The sequence below is a fragment of the Sminthopsis crassicaudata genome, chromosome 1, assembly GCF_048593235.1.
Source record: "Sminthopsis crassicaudata isolate SCR6 chromosome 1, ASM4859323v1, whole genome shotgun sequence".
Taxonomy (NCBI): domain Eukaryota; kingdom Metazoa; phylum Chordata; class Mammalia; order Dasyuromorphia; family Dasyuridae; genus Sminthopsis; species Sminthopsis crassicaudata.
Window position 1 is genome coordinate 12305063 of NC_133617.1, and position 19182 is coordinate 12324244.

General features: G+C 65.5%; 2 protein-coding genes across 9 annotated transcripts in view; one reads left to right on the forward strand and one right to left on the reverse strand.

Moving 5' to 3' along the window:
• Positions 1-449: 449 nt before the first annotated feature.
• Positions 450-4093, forward strand: SELENOM (selenoprotein M). Its single transcript, XM_074293531.1, has 5 exons — positions 450-672; positions 2618-2653; positions 2751-2785; positions 3282-3360; positions 3455-4093. The coding sequence occupies exons 1-5, from the start codon at positions 574-576 to the stop codon at positions 3644-3646; spliced, it is 441 nt and encodes a 146-aa protein (XP_074149632.1). The 5' UTR covers positions 450-573; the 3' UTR covers positions 3647-4093.
• Positions 4094-4588: 495 nt separating this feature from the next.
• SMTN (smoothelin) overlaps positions 4589-19182 on the reverse strand; it is a 31543-nt gene continuing 16949 nt past the window's right edge. For 2 of the 8 annotated variants that reach the window (XM_074293489.1, XM_074293464.1), the window contains 10 exons: positions 16132-16302; positions 15976-16051; positions 15412-15558; positions 15025-15087; positions 14773-14836; positions 14326-14505; positions 14120-14237; positions 10425-10576; positions 9108-9273; positions 4589-4928 (listed from right to left, as the gene is read on the reverse strand). In XM_074293489.1, coding sequence (XP_074149590.1) covers positions 9129-9273; positions 10425-10576; positions 14120-14237; positions 14326-14505; positions 14773-14836; positions 15025-15087; positions 15412-15558; positions 15976-16051; positions 16132-16302 — 1116 coding nt within the window. In that variant the 3' untranslated portion in view covers positions 4589-4928; positions 9108-9128. The remainder of the gene's footprint in view (positions 4929-9107; positions 9274-10424; positions 10577-14119; positions 14238-14325; positions 14506-14772; positions 14837-15024; positions 15088-15411; positions 15559-15975; positions 16052-16131; positions 16303-19182) is intronic. The other 6 variants (XM_074293516.1, XM_074293479.1, XM_074293470.1 and 3 more) reach the window with 5 other exon arrangements.

Consider the following 19182-nt stretch of genomic DNA (forward strand, 5'->3'; position numbering starts at 1 on the left):
GAGGAGGCTGAGGGGTAGAGCTAGAACTGGGACTGGGGAGAGGGGAGGATAAGAGTCCTGGAAGGCGGAGGGGAAGAAGCGCCGTTTGGGGGCCGGGCCGGGGGGCGCTTTGTGGCGTTAGGCTGAGGGGCCGCGTGGGGGGCTGACAGGCCACGGGATTAGATTGAGGGGGCTTGGAGAGCGTCTGGCTGGCCCGGAGGGCGGAGGGGGTGGAAGTGAGAGGCGGGGATGGAGGGCGGGCTGGGGGTCTGGTAGGGAGGAGCTGCAGCCGTGCCCGGGCGCTGTCGGGGACGCCCCCAAAGGCGCCCCCCCCCCAGCGCGCTCCCCGGGTTACCGGCCGCCTGTGGGCGGCGCTGTCTCTCCGGCCCGCCCCGGCCCCGCCCTCTCCCGGAACTGTGACGTGGCGCCTCCCCCCCTCCCCGCCAAGCCCCCTCCCTCCTGCTCCTGCCTCTCTTCATCTGCGTCCGAAGCGGCCGGTCGCGCCAAGCCGAGCTCCTGCCCGGACCCCCACCCCAGCCCCCGCCCCCTCCCCGACCCCAGCCCCCCGGCCCAGGCCCCCCCCCCGCCGGCCCCATGCGTCGCCTCCTGCCGCTCCTTCTCCTCCCCGGACTCTTCGCCGCCTTCCAGCCCGACTGGAACCAGATCCGGGGCCTGGCCCGGGGCCGAGTGGAGGTAAGGGGCTCCGGGGACCCGCCTGACCCCGGGAGGGGCCCATCCTTCCCCGGGCGTTGCTAAACTCCGGCCCCTCCAGAATCTCACCCCGGGAGCTCGAGCCCCCCGCAGAGGGGCCCCTCCCTCCCGCCGGCCCCTCGGGCCCTCCCTGGGCTTCTCCCCCCACCGCTGTAGTACCCCCCATCCCTGTGGAGCATCTCACTCCCCCCCCCCCGGCCCGTGCCCCCCCTCTCCGGGCCTCCTGGCCCCCCCAGCCCTCCAGGACCCCCCGGCCCGTGCCCCCGCCCCCGCAGTGCGCCCCACCCTTCCCGAAAGCCACCGGACTTCATTCCCCCCTCCTTCTCCCCCACTAGGGACTGAAGAGCCGCCTGACATCCTTCTCCCCTCCCCCCCTCCCAGACCCCGCTCCCACTCCGTCCCTGTCCTTTCCCGCCCGGTTCTCGGGGCACCCCCCTCCCCCCCCAGCAGCAGCGCGGCCCATGCTGCCCTCCTGGGCTCTGATCGTCCCCTAGGAACCCCCCCCCTCCGTTCCCTCCCGTCTCTCTCCTGCCCGAGCTCCCACTCCTCCCTCCTCAGGCCCGGCCCTTCCCCAGAAGCCCGGCCCCTCCCCAGCAGCCCCGCCTCGTGGGCTCTGGGCCGCGGCCCGGGACCCCGGTTCCCCCTTCTCCCGGCCCTCCTAGACCGTAGGATCTTCCTCTGCCTCTGAGCGGCCCCAGGCCTCCCGCGGTCTCCCGGCTCGGAGGCAGGGACTGGGAGGGGCCTTGGGCCGGCGGGGGTTGGAGGAAGCCAAGCGGAGCGCATTTAGCCGGACCGTTCCCAGCCCCGGGAGAGCCGCAGGGCGAGTGCCGAGTCCCATCCCCGCCGGGCCTAGCCCCGAGCCGGTGGGCCCTACCGCCCTCCCCCGGGGGGTGCAGCGCGGGCCGGCGGACACGCAGCGGGAGAGTAGTTCAGGGGCCTGGGTCGGACCCGCTTCTGAGTGGTCTTCTGAGCGTTCCTCAGGGGGTGCAGGGAGGGCGGAGCCTCGAACCTGGGAGCGGGAAGTGCCGGCCGGCGTGTGTTTGTTTTTCTAGTACTTTTTCAGTCCTGGGGAAGAGGAAGGGGAGGAGGAAGTGCCAGGGAGCAGGGGACCCTCTGGGGATTTGGGGGACAACCACCTGGACCGCCACACGGAAACCCCTCCCCCCTATTACCCCGCCTCCCTGTTCTGGGGAAATGAAAGCATCTGAACACAGGCCCCGGGGAGAGACTGGGCTCTGAGGCAGGTGGAAGGACCATCTCCCTGGGGTCCCCGCCCCCCTGCACCTGCGGCTCAGACCCCGAGCTGACGGGGTGGGGGTGGGGGAGCACTCTGGGCCTCCGCATCTCCGCCCACTTTAAAGTCTCCCCTGGGGGGCGGCATTTGTGAGGTCCCAGTTCCGCCCTTTTCCGGACCTCAGTTTCCCCTTCGGTAAATCGGGGTGGGTTGGACTCTGGGTTTAAACCCCCTTCCCCCCCATACACTGACACTGACTGTGCGTGGCCACAGGCAAGCTTCTAGGACCTCAGTTTCGTGCTGTGTGAAATCAGTAATTCAGTGATAAAGGAGAGAGAGAGAGTGACCTCTGACCTCAGGCAGATGACCTCCCCCTGCCCCCCCCCAATCTCTGATCTGCTCTCAGGCATTAGTCCTGGCTCCAAGACAAGTCCCCCTCCCCCCCACCCGGGGCTGTTTCCTCCCCCAGAGCCCGGGCCCAGAGTCTCTGCACTGTGCCCTGCCCACAGAGCCATAGAGGCTGCCCCCTCCCCGTGTTTCCCTGGCAACCAGATAGATAAAACGCGGCACCTTTAGAGTAGGGGCCGGCCTGCAGGGTCTGCTGCAGGTGGTGGTGGTGGTGGTGGTGGCTGTGGAAGGGGACGACCGTGACAGGGCCCGGCCCGTCTCACATATGGCTTTGTCCCCTGGCAGACCTGTGGAGGATGACAGCTGAACCGGCTGAAGGAGGTAAGACCCTGGCTGGGGGAGGGGGAGCTCCCTGAGAGGAGGGCAGGAGGGGGGATGCTGGGAGCTGCCAACCATCACATCTCTTTGTTTCCTCCAGGTGAAACTTTTCGTCACCCAGGATGTTCCATACTAGTATCTTTTCTCAGCAGGCGCTGGGGTGTGGGGGTCTTGAGGGGGGCACTTCCTGGCCCCTCTGCAGGTTCTCTTGCAGCTCCCCACTCTGTCTCCTTCAGGGATACCCCCGCGGGCAGGCTGGGCCCGGGAGGGATGGCTCCCCAGAAGCCCCGAGGGCCACAGTTGCTCTTAAAGGCAGAACTCTGCCAAGGGCAAAGGCCTCTTCCCAGGGTCCCCTTGGAATCAGCCCCCGGGCCCCAGTGAGGGTAGCTAGGAGCCCCATCCCTCTGATGATGAGGAGCTCTGCCTCTGACTGGCCTCAGGCGGTATCCCAGAGTCCCCTGGGAATCAGCACCCAGCTCCCATTTGGAGTCCCATCCCTCCTTCCTGAGGGGGCGCTGCACTCTGCCTCTGACTGGCCTGAGGCGGTCGCTGCCCTCTCTGCTCCCAGTTCCTGACCCCTCCCCGAGCCCCCCTCCTGCTGCATCTGCTCCTTCCTTAACTCTGCCGCCAGTCACAACCTGGTGCTGAAATACTTCCCTGGAGCCGACCCTGAGCTGGTCCTGCTGGGATACCAGTATGAGGAGCTAGAGGTGAGTCCCCGGGCCTGGCTGCCCACTCGTGGGGCGGGAGGGGCAGGTGCTCCGGGGGCCAGCGGGGGCTCACCTCCACCTTTCTCTCCTTCAGAGAATCCCCCTCCGTGACATGACCCGGGAGGAGATCAATCAGCTGCTGAAGGACCTGGGCTTCTACCGGAAATCCAGCCCGGACGCCCCCGTCCCTCCTGAGTTCCAGTATGCCCCAGCCAGGGCCTTGGGAGAGAAGGCACCCACCCCAGCGCCCCACGGGGATTCAATCCCCGCGCGCCTGGAACTCTAGGTCTAGAACCACGGCCCCCACCCTAGCTGGCAGCTGCGGTGGAACGGCGTCGCCTGCCATGCTCCCTAACTGGAACCGAGGTGCCAGGGCCGTGCCCGCACCGCAGGGAAGGGCTAGCGCACTGCTGGGTGGGGCCACCCACACACCTCAACTTGCCTAACACCCTAGGGGGGCTGGCAGCGCCCCTTAGGCGGGAGGTGGGAGCGGGCATCTGCTTTGGGTCCAGAAGCGGCAAGTTGGTCTGCATGGGTGGTCCGGGGACCCTTTCCGCAGCGCCGCGCCCCGAAGTCCGGCCGTCAGGGACAGGATGAAGCTCTCAGCGCAAAGGGTTCCTCTTGCTGAGGGTGGATGGATGCGTCCTTGGGGCCGGGCCGGGGCTGTGGAGGTTGGGGCTGGGGTCTCCCCCTCTCCCTTACGCAGTAAAAGCCCCCCCATTCCAACCCGCTATCCCCGTCTTTGTCCTTCTTGTCGCTGCTCCCCCAGGGGGTTACCAGGGAGGGTGGGCTCCCCCCAGTCCTGACCGATGGGCCCGGGGTCCCCCAGCAGGGCCCGTTTGGCCCTTATCCCGTTCTCTGCAGGGTTGCCATGGTGCCAGCAGAAGGCAGCCTGGGTACGGGCATCCATGGGGGGGGTGCACACAACCCACCTGTAGGGGCCAAGAGTCCAGTTTGGGGTCCGGCCGCTCCCCCTGGTGCAGTGTAAGGGGGAATGGTCCCGGCAAAGAACGGGTGTCTGGGCTCAGCGTGTCCGAGTCGGGGGTCCTGGATTCTCTTCATGGGGACCCCGAGTCACCACCCACCCTGCCTGCCACGAGGAGCTGGGCCCTTTCCCAGGCGAGTGGTGGCTGGTACTAAGACTCTGGCTTGCAAGTTTTGGGGTACCCCATGAGGAACTCAGCCACCCCCCGTCAGGAAGCTGGGGATCCAATAAAAGGGAGGCCAGTTGAGAACAAATAATTTATAAAAACTCCGTGAATGGCTGTGAGTAACTGGGGGAGCTGGAGCCGTGGGGCGGGCGTGGGCACCAGTGCCAGGGCTGGGGGAGAAAACATGGCGCTGGAGCTCTTCTGGATGCACACACTGGGGGGGAGGGGCAGGGTGCCGCCTCGGCTGGGGGGGGGGCCAGGGACCCCTAGAGCTGTTTCTGCCGCAATCGAAGCTCGTGGCGTCTCAAGTGGTTGTAGAGCGACTGCACGTAGGTGAAGACGCACTTGGGATCCGGCTTCTTGCCCATGATCATCATGTCTTCCACGTCCACCAGGGGCACGCAGTCCACCAGCACCCTGCCGGGGAAGGGGGGCGGGGGACAGGGTGAGCACGGGCCGCCCTGCCGCCCACCCCAGTCACCGGGGCGACGTTAAAGCCTCTGGAAGCCAGCTGGGAAACCCTGCAGAGCTGGACCCTGGGAGGAAGGGACTGGGGCGGCACTACCCAGACAAAGGCCCTGCTCCCCGTACCCCCTCCTGAGGCTGCAGATCTGTCCCCAACCCCTCCGCGCTCCACGCTCTGGGACAGGGGCAGGCTGGGAAACAGGCTGGGAGGCAGCCACAGCCTCAGGAGAGGGCCAGGCCAGAGGCAGCCACAGCCTCAGGAGAGGGCCAGGCCAGAGGCAGCCACGGCCTTAGAAGGCCAGGCCAGGGGACTTGCTATATCCTCTGGGACTAGGAAGGCCAGGTGGAACCACAACCTCCAGACTAATAGGCCAGGAGGCAGCCACGGCCTCAGGAGACAGTTATGGCCTCTGGAATAAGGTAGGCCAGGGAGAGCCACAGCCTCCAGGAATAAGGCAGGCCAGGACAAGGTAAGCCGGGAGGCAGCCCCGGCCTCAGGAGAAGGCCAGGCTAGGGACAGCTATGTCCTCTGGGACTAGGAAGGCCAGGTGGAGCCACAGCCTCAGGAGAAGGCCAGGCCAGGGACAGCTATGTCCTCTGGGATTAGGAAGGCCAGGTGGAACCACAACCTCTAGAATAAGGTAGGCCAGGAGGAAGCCACGCCCTCAGGAGACAGTTATGGCCTCCGGAATAAGGCAGGCCAGGACAAGGTAAGCTGGGAGGCAGCCCCGGCCTCAGGAGAAGGCCAGGCCAGGGACAGCTATCTCCTCTGGGACTAGGAAGGCTAGGGGGCAGCCACAGCCTCCAAAAGGCAGGAGCCTTGCCTGAGGCGTGGAGGGCGCCCTCTTAGTCCTAGGAGCAATAACATGCTCAGATATTCCCAGTCTGGTCTGGAGGCTGGAAAGGCCCCGATCGGCTCCACCTGAGGCTGGGCAGGCGCGGGCCTGGCAGGGGACCCCATGCTGGGAGGCAGAGTGATTCCCACAAGGGGCTCCAGCCCTCCCCATGCTGGGGGATGCTGCCGGGGCCCTGAAGCTGGGCCGGGAGGGGGGGCTCAGCTGCCATCTGATCAGAAGGCACCTTAGAACTCTTGGGGAGCCAGCTGGGTGGCTCGGGGGTCAGTGTTGCCCCGAGTTCCAAGGCTGCTTGCTGGCTAAGCCACTTGAACCTCTGCCTGCTTCAGTTTTCCCATGTGAAAAGGGGGTGGCAGCTGGCTCCCAAGGGTTCTGAGTGGCGGCGGAGTGGGCACTGGGCGGGCACCAGCTGAAAGCCCGGGTCCCATTCTGAACCTGCTGCTGGGGGTGGCCCTTCTGGGGCAGCCCATCTAGCCCCGATTTCAGAAGCTTTTCCCCGGCTCCATCTGCCACCCGGCACTTCCGGTTTTGCCCCAGGAAGCCCGGAACAAATAAGCCGAGCCCTCCCTGAAGGCGGCCGCCACGTTCCCCTCGCGCTTTCCTGGAGACCCTCTCCAGCTTTTTCTTAAATCGGGGTCCCCACCACTGGACCGTGGCGGCAGCAGAGGCAGCATGGGTACGGGCACCCATGGGCTGGGGGCTGATCGGGGACGGGGCCCCTCCAGGAAGCCCCGCCTACCAGGGATGTTGCTGTTTTCATTTCTCTAGTGTATTAAAACGGGCAAGTCGCTACCTTTAGCGCGAGCTGGGGAGATGGCGCAGGGCCCCATTTCTAAGCGGAGTCTGGGGGGCAAGGACACCTGCCTAGAGCCAGTGGCCGAGCGGGCGTTCAAGGGTGATCTCAGGCCTTTTCTCGACTCACGCTGGGCTTGTGGGGCAAGGGCAGCTTTCTCCCCTACGGCACCCCCACCCTGCGCCCACGAAGGGGGTGCTTTTTACACACGGGGAAGCTTTCCTCTGCCCAGCATTCTAAGGGAAGAGGCCCCCTGGGGGAATGGAGAGGGATTTGGAGTCAGAAAGTCCCCTCTCCTGGCCTCAGTTTACTCATTTGCAAAATGAGGGGCTGGGACTCGAGGGTCCCCCAGGTCTAAAATCGTCTCCCTGTGCTGTCTGCCATCGAATCACTGCTCTTGGCCTGAGTGCAGCCCCCTGAAGCCCACTCACGAAAGCTGCTCAGGGCTGGAAAAAAACCTCGGGCCGCCTGCTTGTGGTCACTACCTCCCTGTCCACACATGTACCCTCCACCACCTTCAGCCCCCGGCTTAGAGACCCTGTCTCCTCCCTTTTGAAAACGGGGCCTTTGGCCTGTTAGCCCCGCGGCAGGGGCGGCTATGCCCACTTGGCATCGCTAGTCCCTCGCCCCAGAGCCGGCTCACGGGACCCTCCTTCCAGGAAGGGAAGAGCGGGGGGAGGGCACTGAGCCCCTGAACGGGACAGAACGAGCGAGGGGTGCGGGGAAGACTAATGGCCCAGATCTGCTGGCCCGGGACGCCCATGACCTTCTTTGGGAATGGGTCCCAGCCCTGGCGTGGGCTCTGCTAAATCAATCAAGCCGTGTGGGGACCTGTGTTTATCTCTGTTTGGGGATTCTTCTGTTGCTGAGCAACAGAGCTCGGCTGGAAGAGCTGGAGCCAGCAGCGCCTGGGGCCCCACTCTGCGCCTCAGTTTCCCCTCCCGGTACGAAGGTCTCGGGCCCTCGTCAGCCCAGGAGGCCTCAGCCGTCTCCCAGCTCATACCCACGGCCTGTGACACTGGTGGCTGGAGAGCCAGCTCCAAGGCTGCCTGCGGGCACTGCCCTGGACCCAGCCGGCTTTCCGGTGTGGCCGACTTAGGCCGGGGGGGCCCGCACACCCAACTCCGGGCCAGCCCGGCCCTGGCAGCCCAGAGCTCTGCCCTCGGGAGCCCAGTTCAGTTTCTCTGAAGGCTTGTGCCCAGCCAAGGAGGCCTGGGGTGGCAGGGCTGGGGCAGCCTCTGCCAGGGCAGGGTGGAGGCACAAGCTAAGGGGCCACAGGAAAGAGGGCTCCTAACCTGCTGCAAGGAAGAAACGGGGCCCCAACTGCAGAGCTGGGCCAGGACAGCTGGCCGCCAGACCCGCGCCCTTCTACCTTGCATGGACAGTGCACAAGCCACCTCACTGGGTGCCTCGGTTTCTCTTAGAAACGAAGGAGCTTCGGAAGCTAATACCCATTCCAAGACGTACGACCCCTCCCAACTGGGACGTTCTAGGCTCTCGGGCCCCTCCTAGCCCTGACGTTCTGAGCTCTCGGGCCCCTCCTAGCCCTGACGTTCTGAGCTCTCGGGCCCCTCTCAGCACTGCCATCCCCCGTTTGAAGCCTCCTAGGCCAGCTCCGGGTTGGAGTCAGAGTAGGCCCTTCCCAGGCAGGCTGCTTTCCTCCCCCGCCAGCCTCTGCCCCAAGACCTCCCAGCTCTCGAGCTCTGGCGCTGAGGCCCTTCGGTGCCAGCTGGCGCTGGACGGTGAGTCAGCCCCCTCCTTTCCCAAGGTTTGCGGGCCGGGTCTGTCCTAGGAGTCTCCCCGGCCCCTGCCTGCCCGGCTTCAGCTTTATAAAGCCATTGTTGATGCCGGGAGCCTGGGGAGCGTGGGCTCGCGGGCGCGGGATGCCCTTGGTGGGGGGAGCCGAACGGCAACAGACGTCAGGCGGCTGAGTCACACTTTCCGGGCCGGCGGCTCCCTGGGGGCCCGCTGCCCTGCCCATATATGACAGGGAGCACTGGCTGGGCCGGCCTCCGGAGTGGGCGGCCCTGGACAGCGGCCCTGGACAGCGGCCCGGGAGCCTGTGGGCCAGGTGAACCCCTGATCCGGCCTAATGGCCACGGGAGCTCTCAGCACCTGCCAAGGGGCCTGGGGGGGCTCTGGGCTCTGGGCCCGAGGAGCCTCCTCTCAGTTTGTTCATCTGGAAAATGGTGGGGAGGGGCAGGCGCAGGCCCTTACTCTGCCTTCGCCCTCTGTGCTGGACCCAGGACCAGGACCCAGGACTCCAGAAAGGGCGCCCCCCCTTGTCTGCAACTCTGAATTACTATAACTGGGGAGACTGGGCAAACCCTCCCCCCCCCCCATGGGGGAAAGGATACAGAAAGGGACAGGGATAAGAGGGACCAGCTCCAAGCCCCCTCCCAGCCCCGCCGCAGAGCGAGGCCGGCCTCAGCGCCCCCGCGGCCCCCCGCGCCCCGCCCCGGCGCCCGCCGCCCCCTTTCTCACCGTGGCGCTCCCGGCGGGGGGTTAGGGTTTTTTGGTTTTTACCAGCCCCTTCTGAACCAGGCAGCGGTAAAACTCCTGGAGGTACGTGTACACGCACTTCCAGTCTGGCTCGCGCATCCTCACCATGTCCTCCGTGTCCAGCAACTGGGGGCAGTCAGCGTGGGTCCTGGGGGGGCACGGCCAGCCCCGACCGGGGGTGGGCGGAGGGAGGGGGAGGGGTGGGGGAAGGGCAGGAGGAAGAGAGAGAGACAGAGAGAGACAGAGAGAGATCCGTAAATCCGGTGACATTCTCCACGCTGCCGGGGTCGGCCCGCCGCCACCCCCCGCATGCGTTCCGGCCCGTGGGGGTGCTACCGAACTCTACTGGTGTGCGCACATACAGGGCCGGTGGGGGAAGGGGCGCAGGCCACGGCAGACCAGTCACATGTGCGGGGTGGTGGGGAGGACCAAGGGGCGGCGCCCCCCAGCCGGGGGCAGGCGTGGGGGCGGTGAGGCTGGCACGGAGGCGTGAGGGGGTGGTGGGAGAGGAGGAGGGGGCGCCAAGGACGGGAGAAAGCGGAGGGGCTCATGGGCGGGGGTGATCCGAGCGGGCCAGGGGCCGTGAGCTTCAACAGCAGCCGATTCCAAACCAGAGCGGACTCGCTCTCTGCTATATATCCGGCGTATATAGGCCCGGGGGAGGGGGAGGGTGGGGGGGCCGGCGCGGCCCCCCTCCCAGCCCATCGGCTCCATTTGGAATCGTGGGCCGGCACACTGAGTGGACACGGGGGTGCAGAAAGCTTTGGGGGCAGAAGGAAGGGCAGAGAGCAGAGAGAGACAGGGGGAAGACAGAGGGGGAAGGGCAGGGGGGGGGCCACCTGGCTTGCGGGCCACGGATGGGGCCGGTCGGACGGTCGAGGCCCGGGCCCATGGCTCCCACAGTCCGGCTGGAAGCCCCCTGTACAGACTGGAGAAAATGCTGGCCCCCACCGAGGTGAGGAGCGGAGGCCTGGGCACTGGAGGGAGGGCAGCCTGGGCAGGGGAGCGGGGGGGACCAGGGATCTTCTGTCCCTTCTCCGCACTTAGGGGGACCGGGGCCGGGGGGGTCTCGGCCCGCCCCTTCCTGTCCTGGGGGCCGGGAAGAGCAGCAGAAAGCAGGATGGGGAGGCCCGGGGTTCCGGGCCCAGCAGAAGGATGGAGAAGGCAGGGAAGCCGCAGGGGGTCTGTCCTGGCCACCGAGGGGCCCGTCTCCGGCCGGGGGCCACGGGCGGCCTGTCCCCGGCCACCCCCAGCCTCGGTCTCTCCGGCGCCGGCCACGGCAGGGGCGGGGCTACGTACTCTGCTGACGAGAAGGCCACCTCGAAGTTGTGGCGCCGGTTCTGGGGGCTCAGCTGGCCGTAGTCGAAGGCCTCGGGGAAGAAATTGTGCACCAGCGCGCAGAAGGCCATGCCGTCGCTCCAGCTGGACGAGAAGTTCTGGATGTCGACGTGCTGGGGGACAAGGGGGGGCCCGTCAGAGAAGGGGAACAAAAGGGGGTGCCCATGAGAGAAGGGAGACAAGAAGGGGGCGCCCATCAGAGAAGGAGAACAAGAAGGGGGGCTGTCAGAATGGGGGGATGAACCTTCCACCAGACAGCCCCTCCCAACTAGCCCCCCAAGCTCGTCTGATGGAGGCACAGCCTCTGGGCCTTCACCCCGTGGCCACTCCTTGACAGACCTCCGGTCTCTGGCCCAGGACTGCTCCCCATACTCCAGATAAAGACTGACAAGGCCGAAGTTGAGGGATTCTCAGTTCTGATCGACCTGGTCTATCACCCCACTGTCTCTGATGGGGGTCCACTAAGACCCCCAGGGTTTTCCCGAACCATGCCGTCTAGCCAGGCCCCCCATCTTGGACCCCAAGGGCGAGGCCATGTATGTGAGTGATTGTGCCATTAGACAGCCTTTTGAATCTTGGTGATCACTCGGCAGTTGGCGAGCAATGGCTAAGCACCTACTGTGTGCCACATAGGCCCCGTCCTAGACCCTGGGAGAACAGACAAGGAAGCGGCTGCCCGGGCGGATGCCACGTGGGAAGGCCCCAGGCACCAACACGAGAGTCTGGGGCTCCAGAAGGCCCAGAACCGCCATGGATGCTTTGGGACCCTCAGATCTCGGGCCGGTGACCCGGGGTGGCAGAGGTGAAGGAGGCAGCCCCGGGTGCGAGGCCTGGGTCCGATCGCTGGCCCGTGGGACCGCGGTCAGTCAGCGGGCACCCAGTATCCAGCAAGGAGCCGCGTGGGAGCTCCCGGCCCCCCCGAGCGCAACCCGGCCTCCGGAGTTGCCCCAGTGGGAGGCCCCAGTGCATGGCAGGGCTTCAGGAGACACGGCCTAATCAGACTTTAATGGGATGAACATAAAGTATTTTTATGACTGCAAGAAGATTACAGCAGGCCCCAAAGCTTCCAGGCCCCGGGGGCCCCTGCTAATGGGATTTGGCCCGAGACCCAGCTCAGCACCCGGGCCCCGGGGGACTGAATGTTCTTGGCTGTGGGAGGCGGCTCGGGCTTCCAGCTGGCTCTGGACCGGAGGGCCTTCTCAAGCATGAGCAAGGGACCCCCCCCTGGAGATGTCAGAACTGGGGGGGGCTGAGAACAGGGAGCCAGAGAGAAAAGAGGATTAGAACGGGAAATAGGAAAGGGGCTTAGAACGGGAAATAAGAGAGGAAAGGGGCTTAGAACGGGAAATAAGAGAGGAAAGGGGCTTAGAACGGGAAATAAGAGAGGAAAGGGGCTTATAACAGGGGAAGTCAGAGAGGAAAGGGGCTTAGAACAGGGGAAGTCAGAGAGGAAAGGGGCTTAGAATGGGAAATATGAGGGGAAAGGGGCTTAGAACAGGGGAAGTCCCAGAGGAAAGAGGCTTAGAACAGGGAAAGTCAGAGGGGAAAGGGGCTTAGAACAGGGGAAGTCAGAGAGGAAAGGGGCTTAGAATGGGAAATATGAGGGGAAAGGGGCTTAGAACAGGGAAAGTCAGAGGGGAAAGGGGCTTAGAACAGGGGAAGTCAGAGAGGAAAGGGGCTTAGAACGGGAAATATGAGGGGAAAGGGGCTTAGAACAGGGGAAGTCAGAGAGGAAAGGGGCTTAGAACGGGAAATATGAGGGGAAAGGGGCTTAGAACAGGGGAAGTCAGAGAGGAAAGGGGCTTAGAACAGGGGAAGTCAGAGAGGAAAGGGGCTTAGAATGGGAAATATGAGGGGAAAGGGGTTTAGAACAGGGGAAATAAGAGAGGAAAGGGGCTTAGAACAGGGGAAATAAAGAGAAAAGAGGATTAGAACGGGAAATAAGAAAGGAAAGGGGCTTAGAACGGGAAATAAGAGAGGAAAGGGGCTTAGAACAGGGGAAGTCAGAGAGGAAAGGGGCTTGGAACGGGAAATATGAGGGGAAAGGGGCTTAGAATAGGGGAAATAAGAGAAGAAAGGGGCTTAGAACGGGAAATATGAGGGGAAAGGGGCTTAGAATAGGGGAAGTCAGAGAGGAAAGGGGCTTAGAACCGGGGAAGTCAGAGAGGAAAGGGGCTTAGAATGGGAAATATGAGGGGAAAGGGGCTTAGAATAGGGGAAGTCAGAGAGGAAAGGGGCTTAGAACAGGGAAAGTCAGAGGGGAAAGGGGCTTAGAACAGGGGAAGTCAGAGAGGAAAGGGGCTTAGAACGGGAAATATGAGGGGAAAGGGGCTTAGAACAGGGGAAGTCAGAGAGGAAAGGGGCTTAGAACGGGAAATATGAGGGGTAGAACAGGGGAAATAAGAGAGGAAAGGGGCTTAGAACAGGGGAAATAAAGAGAAAAGAGGATTAGAACGGGAAATAAGAAAGGAAAGGGGCTTAGAACGGGAAATAAGAGAGGAAAGGGGCTTAGAACAGGGGAAGTCAGAGAGGAAAGGGGCTTAGAACGGGAAATATGAGGGGAAAGGGGCTTAGAATAGGGGAAGTCAGAGAGGAAAGGGGCTTAGAACAGGAGAAGTCAGAGAGGAAAGGGGCTTAGAACAGGGGAAGTCAGAGAGGAAAGGGGCTTAGAACCGGGGAAGTCAGAGAGGAAAGGGGCTTAGAATGGGAAATATGAGGGGAAAGGGGCTTAGAATAGGGGAAGTCAGAGAGGAAAGGGGCTTAGAACAGGGAAAGTCAGAGAGGAAAGGGGCTTAGAACAGGGGAAGTCAGAGAGGAAAGGGGCTTAGAACAGGGGAAGTCAGAGAGGAAAGGGGCTTAGAACCGGGGAAGTCAGAGAGGAAAGGGGCTTAGAATGGGAAATATGAGGGGAAAGGGGCTTAGAATAGGGGAAGTCAGAAAGGAAAGGGGCTTAGAATAGGGGAAGTCAGAGAGGAAAGGGGCTTAGAATGGGAAATATGAGGGGAAAGGGGCTTAGAATAGGGGAAGTCAGAGAGGAAAGGGGCTTAGAACAGGGAAAGTCAGAGAGGAAAGGGGCTTAGAACAGGGGAAGTCAGAGAGGAAAGGGGCTTAGAACAGGGGAAGTCAGAGAGGAAAGGGGCTTAGAACAGGGGAAGTCAGAGAGGAAAGGGGCTTAGAACGGGAAATATGAGGGGAAAGGAGCTTAGAACAGGGGAAGTCAGAGAGGAAAGGGGCTTAGAACAGGGGAAGTCAGGGCTGGGAGGGGCCTCTCATCTCTATCTTTGGCAGTGTGGAAGCCTGGCCTCTGACACTTGATAGCCATGCACTTGGGCATCAGTCACTCCTTGGAGCCTCAGTCTCCTCGCCCGGGAAATGGGGGCACCATCCGCCTCCCTCCCTCTTGCCCAGGGTTGGGCTGAGGATAAAATGAACGTGCCCGGGCGTGTGGTGAGTCGGTCTCCGAGAAGCAGCAAGGGGCTCTGGGGCCTGGATCTCAGCAGGCTTGGAGTCAGGCCTTACTGAGCAAGTGACTTGACCTCCCCAGTTTCCCCCCCGGGAACACGAGGGGCCAGACTCCAAGGGGGCCCTTCCGCCCCTCGCCTCCCAAAGGCCTGGAGGGACTGGGGTTGGTGAGTGGAGGCCCGGGCCCCGCTCACCTCATAGCCGCGGGTCTTCGCCCGGCACCAGTCCAGTAACATTTGCTTGATGCTGTTGGCGTTGGGGACCCCGAAGCTGGACGAGCGCTGTACGGCCACCCGCGGGCCGGCGGGACTGCTGTGGGAAGAGGAGCCCCGGGTCAGGAAAAGCCCCCACGTTGGTCCCGGCCTCCCTCGGCCTCCCCCCGCCTCCGCCCCGTGCTCACCCGCCTCCACCGCCGCCCTCCTTCTCCAGCTTTTCGATCATGGCCTTGCGGGCCTGGGAGGCCGAGGTCTTGGGCAGACTCTGGGCCTTCATCAGCTCCTTCTTCTTCTCGGCCTGGCGCCGCTCCAGGGCCGCCAGGCTCCCGGCCCGCGACGGGGTCTCGTCCTCCCGGTCAAAGATGCTTCCGGAAAGGAGGCAGGTCAGGGGGAGGCGCCAGGGAGCTACCTCCGCCCCGATTTACATGAGGGGCCAGGCCCGTGTCGCAACCACGGCCAGCACCAGGCGGGCGCCCATAAACTCGGCCCGCTTTGCTCCCCTTGTGGGCTCCTGAGGTCCCAGAGAGACTTAGGGGCTTGGCCAGAGTTACGAAGCCGTGTCAGGCAGGGTCGGAACCCAGAACTCTCCCAAGCCCAGCTCCGACCCCCCACAACCCACGCCCTCTCCTCACCTGCCCATCTTCTTGGAGGAAGAGGAGAACGACTTGGTCTGGACCACGGTTCTGCTGCCACCATCTGGGAGGAGGGGAGAGGGTGGTGAGGGTCTGGGGGGCCCTGGGGTCAGGCAGCCTGCCAGGGAGTGTCTGAGGGAGCAGAGGAGGCAGAAGGCGGTGGGAGCGGGACGGTGCCCGGACAGATGGACAGAGAGAGGCGGAGAGCGCGGTCCGGAGGCGGAGAGGCAGGGGGAGGCGGGCCGCCCTTACTCTCAGAGCGCTTCACAAAGCTCGACTCCACCGTGGTGGTCCGGGAGGTCCGGCTGCCATCGCCTGCGGGGACAGACACCACAGCCTCAGGGGACTCTGGGAGGCGCCCGGGCCGCCAGAGCTCAGAGTCCGGCCGTGTGCGCTCCCTCTCTGCCGGTTCCAGTGTCCCCTCCAGCCTTGATGCCCAGAGTCCGAAGATGGCAGAGGTAGGAGCTGTTGTGAGGTCAAGCTGTTGGGAGGAGGGGAGCTGCGCCCCCCCCCCCCCGCGTGACCTTGGGGCACATCATTAAGCGCTCCGGGGGCTCCAGCTCCGAGATCCGGGTCTGAGGCCCTCCCCTTTCCCGGGCTCCCATCCCGCTGCCGTGGCCCGCCCGCTCCGGCCCTTACTGGACTGCACGAGCCGCTCGGTCTTGGTGACGGTCCTCACGGCCGACCCGTCGGCCGACTTCTGGCTCTGCTGAGTGGTGGTCTCGGAGGCGGAGGGCCGGGCCCGGGCTTCCTGCAGCCGCTGCTCTCTCTCTCGGTCCCGCTGGTCTGGAGGGGGCCGCAGGGCGCACACGCGCACAGCCGGGGACACGCGGGGGCACCCAGAGGCACACAAGACAAGGCCGGGGACGGGCAGGTTGTTAGGGGCTGGGCGCCTGCTCCGAGGGCCTCAGCCCCTCCCTGGAGCTGGGCTTGGGCCCGGGGACTGACTGGTGGGGGGGCAGGGGGGAGCGGCTTAAGCTGGGGAATGATCTGGAGGGCTGCATGTGGAGAGGAAGGGACGGGGAGGCGCGGGGGTGGAGGGGAGCACAGAACAGAGGGGAGGAGAAAGTCTAACAGTTCTTGGGGGTCGGAGGGCACTGCCACGGTCATAATGGGAGGGGGCTGGAAGTCCTGGCCCAGTGACCTTGCTGTGGTCACCGCAGCCTCCGCAGAGCCTCTCCCGCTCCCCAGCCCAGCCCATACCTCTCTTTTTCTGCCGGAGGTCCCGCAGGGCAGCCCGGATCAGCCTCCTCTCCTCAAAGTCCATGGTCTGGTCCAGCTGTGGGGGCAGCCCCGGGGTGACCTCTCCCTCCTCTGTGCGCAGCCATCCCTCCCTCCCCGGCCCGCAGCCCCGCGTACCATCTTGTCCAGGACGTCCTCGTCTTCTATGGCCGCCAAGTCCTCTGGGCGCAACTTGCCCTGAGGCTGGGGCCCAGGCTCCTTCACTGGCCGGCCCTTCTCCCCGCCGTTGGCCACGTCCGCTTCCAGCTCCGCCCCCACGGGGGGCTCCGCCGCCGTCTCTGCGTCCATCTTGGATGGGGAGAGACCGGGAGGGATCCATTAACAAGCAGTGAGAGCCTGGACGCAGGCAGACCCGAGACCAGCCCTGCCCTCGGTGCCCCCACCCATGGGAAACCCACCCGCGGAGCAAGGCTATGGGGCCAATGGGGGAGGGGGGCAGGGGCGCACGCCAGCCGGGCTCGGATGTGGGAAACGCCACGGGAAGGGGGAGTGGTGCCTGCAAACGGGCTAGGCCGGGCTGAGATGCCGGCGATGAGGGGGCGCAGGGCAGGCCGGGCCGGACCGCCCAGGGCCCTCCAACTGGGCAGTCTGAACCAACGGGCAGCAGGGAGTGGAGGAGAGGCAGGGCCCAGGACGTCTGGCCCAGCGGCCCAAGAGCCTAAAGGCCCAACTGCTAATGGGACAAGGCCCTGTCCCGAGGAGCCAGCCCGCACAACGTGCGGGCCCCGAATCTCTGGGTACAGTCATTCTGGGGCCATGGGGAGCATGGCGAGGAGCCGGGGGGATGCTGGGGGCCACCGAGCCCGGCCCTGCCTGGTCACCCAGAGGCTACAAGTCTGGAGCCGGGGTTGGGGGACCAAGGCCTGTGGAGCCCCGCCAGCTACTGGGCCGGGCTTTTCCAGCCCCCGACAACGGTAATCCGAGGCTCACGGTGGATCAAAAGATAAGGGGAGCTGGGAAGCCTGGCCAAGGGAGGGTGCAGGGGAAAGGGAAGCAGGGACGGACCAGATGGCGATGGCCATCAGGATCCTGCCGGAGAGGGCCCGGCTCAGGGAACCGCAGGAGCCGGGCCGGCGGCGTGGCCTGTCTGCACCGGCCTGGCTCCCCGACTGCTGGGGCTCACGCTGCCGTGGGACGGGCTGGGGGGCCCAGGCCTCTGACTCCCATCCACTTTCCCTGTGGGAGTCTCTCCGCTCCGCCAAGCCCCGGGACCCGGAATGTCCCAGGGGGGGCCCATTTCCTGCCTGCTCAGGGCTGGGGGAGAAGCAGTGCTGCCGGGCCGGCCACTGGCCTGCAGGACAGGAGGCACCTTGGCCCCGGCTCTCCAGGAGGAGAACACGGCTGTCCCGGCTCCGTCCTGGCCCCGGCTCCGTCCTGGCCCTGGCTCCGTCCTGGCCCTGGCCTAAGGCTAGTTAAAGGACTGAGAGCTGGAGAGGAGGCAGAGGGCATGGCTGCAGGGGGCCGGTGTGGGGGCCTCTCCCCTGGACCCTTCGGGTCAGCCTCCCTCCTGGCCTCGGCGGGGCTCCTGCAGAAGCCCCAAAGCGGCTGTGCCAGGGAGGCCCCTCCCTCCTTGCACCCCCCCCTCGCCCAGCCCTGGGCCTCTCAGCCAGCACCCGCACCAAACCCCTTCTGGCTCGGCCGTCCGTCCTCCAACGCCCGCCTCCTGAACAGGGGCTCCGGCTGCTCCGGAGCCCCCCCGCTCTCTTGCCACCAGACAGGCCTGCTACACCCCCCCTCCATTCTGCAGAGAGGGAAACTGAGGCCCCCAGAGGGGAAGGGGCACACTCTTAAGTCCCCACCCCTGGGAAGATTGCTCCCTGGCCCAGAAGCCCTCTGACTAAGCCTAAGGCCTGCGAAGAGGCTCCCCATGACGGGGTCTGGCCTTCGCTGTCCACCTCTTGCCCTCCCCGGCGCCCACCGTCCTCCTCCCGTCCTCCCTGCCTTGCTCCCACTCACAAGGCTGTTGCCACGGGACAGAGGCGTGGAGGACAGCCGCCGGCTGCTGAAGGTGGGGGGGTGGGCCACAGGGGGATCCTCCGGCCCCTCCTCATCCTCCAGCCCCTGGAAGAGGGCCTCAGGGTCCTGGGCAGCCAGGAGGAGGGCGCTGGGGTCGGGCAGCCCCAGCCGAAGGCTCAGGGCCTCCAGCTGGAGGCTGAGGTACTCGAGCTGCCCTCGGAGGGCAGCTGTTTCTCTCTGCAGCTCCTGGGCCGCCTGGGCCACGGGCTCCACGGACGCCATAGCGGCCTCGGCAGCCTGGGCCGCAGCCCGCTGCCCGCCCTCCACCTCTAGACGCAGCTGCTGGAGGGCCCCGGTCAGCCGCTCCTCCAGCTCCGAGGCCCCGGCCTCCCCCGGCCCTGCAACCCCCGGCATCCTGCCTCTCAGGCCCCAGCCGACGCACTCTGCAGGCGGCTGGCGGAGGGCGAGGGCAAGGGCAGGAGGCCTGCCCCGCCCCTGGCCCGGACTGGCTCCCGAGCCGGCGGGGGCTTTTGTTTCCAAAGAGAAGCCTATTCTGGTCCCTGTGGGGGAGGGGGTGGGCAGCCGGCCAGGGCGGAGGGCAGCGGGCGGGCCCTGCACATGCCAGCCTCCAACCCCCTCCCCTGGCTCTTGGCAGGACCCCAAGGGCTTCCCCTGCAGGAGCATTCGAAGGGCAGCTGGGAGGGAGAGGGACAGGTGGCCCGAGGTCCCCGGCCAGAGCACGAGGCGGAGGCTGGCCGGGCCGGGTCGGTGACCGAACCCCTCCGACCGAGCGGCCGGCCCTGCCCGGGACCCTGGGGTCTCGGGCCCCCCGGCCCTGCTGGCGAGCAGCAGAGGCTGAGCTCCCCGAGGGCATTACCTGACTGAGCGGCCGGATGCCGGTTCCCTGCCCGCGTCCCGACGGGAGCTCTGGGGGGCCAACCGCCGGCTCGTGAATAATGAAGGGGCCCCGGAGGATCCGGTTCCCGCAGCACCTGCTGCCCGAGGCCCCTTGTGCCAGCCCCCACCCCCGGGCCTCCTCCCCCAGCCTCCCTGGCTCTGGGGTCTCGCTCTGCTGCTCCCACCAGCCGGGCTGGGGAGCTCATCCCCTAATCCTAATCCGATCCCATGGGCCCAGGGCGGAGCATTAGCCAGATGAAGTTGTTTCCCTCTGGGGGGGGAGGGGGGGCGGCGGACCTGATCAGAGGCCCAAGC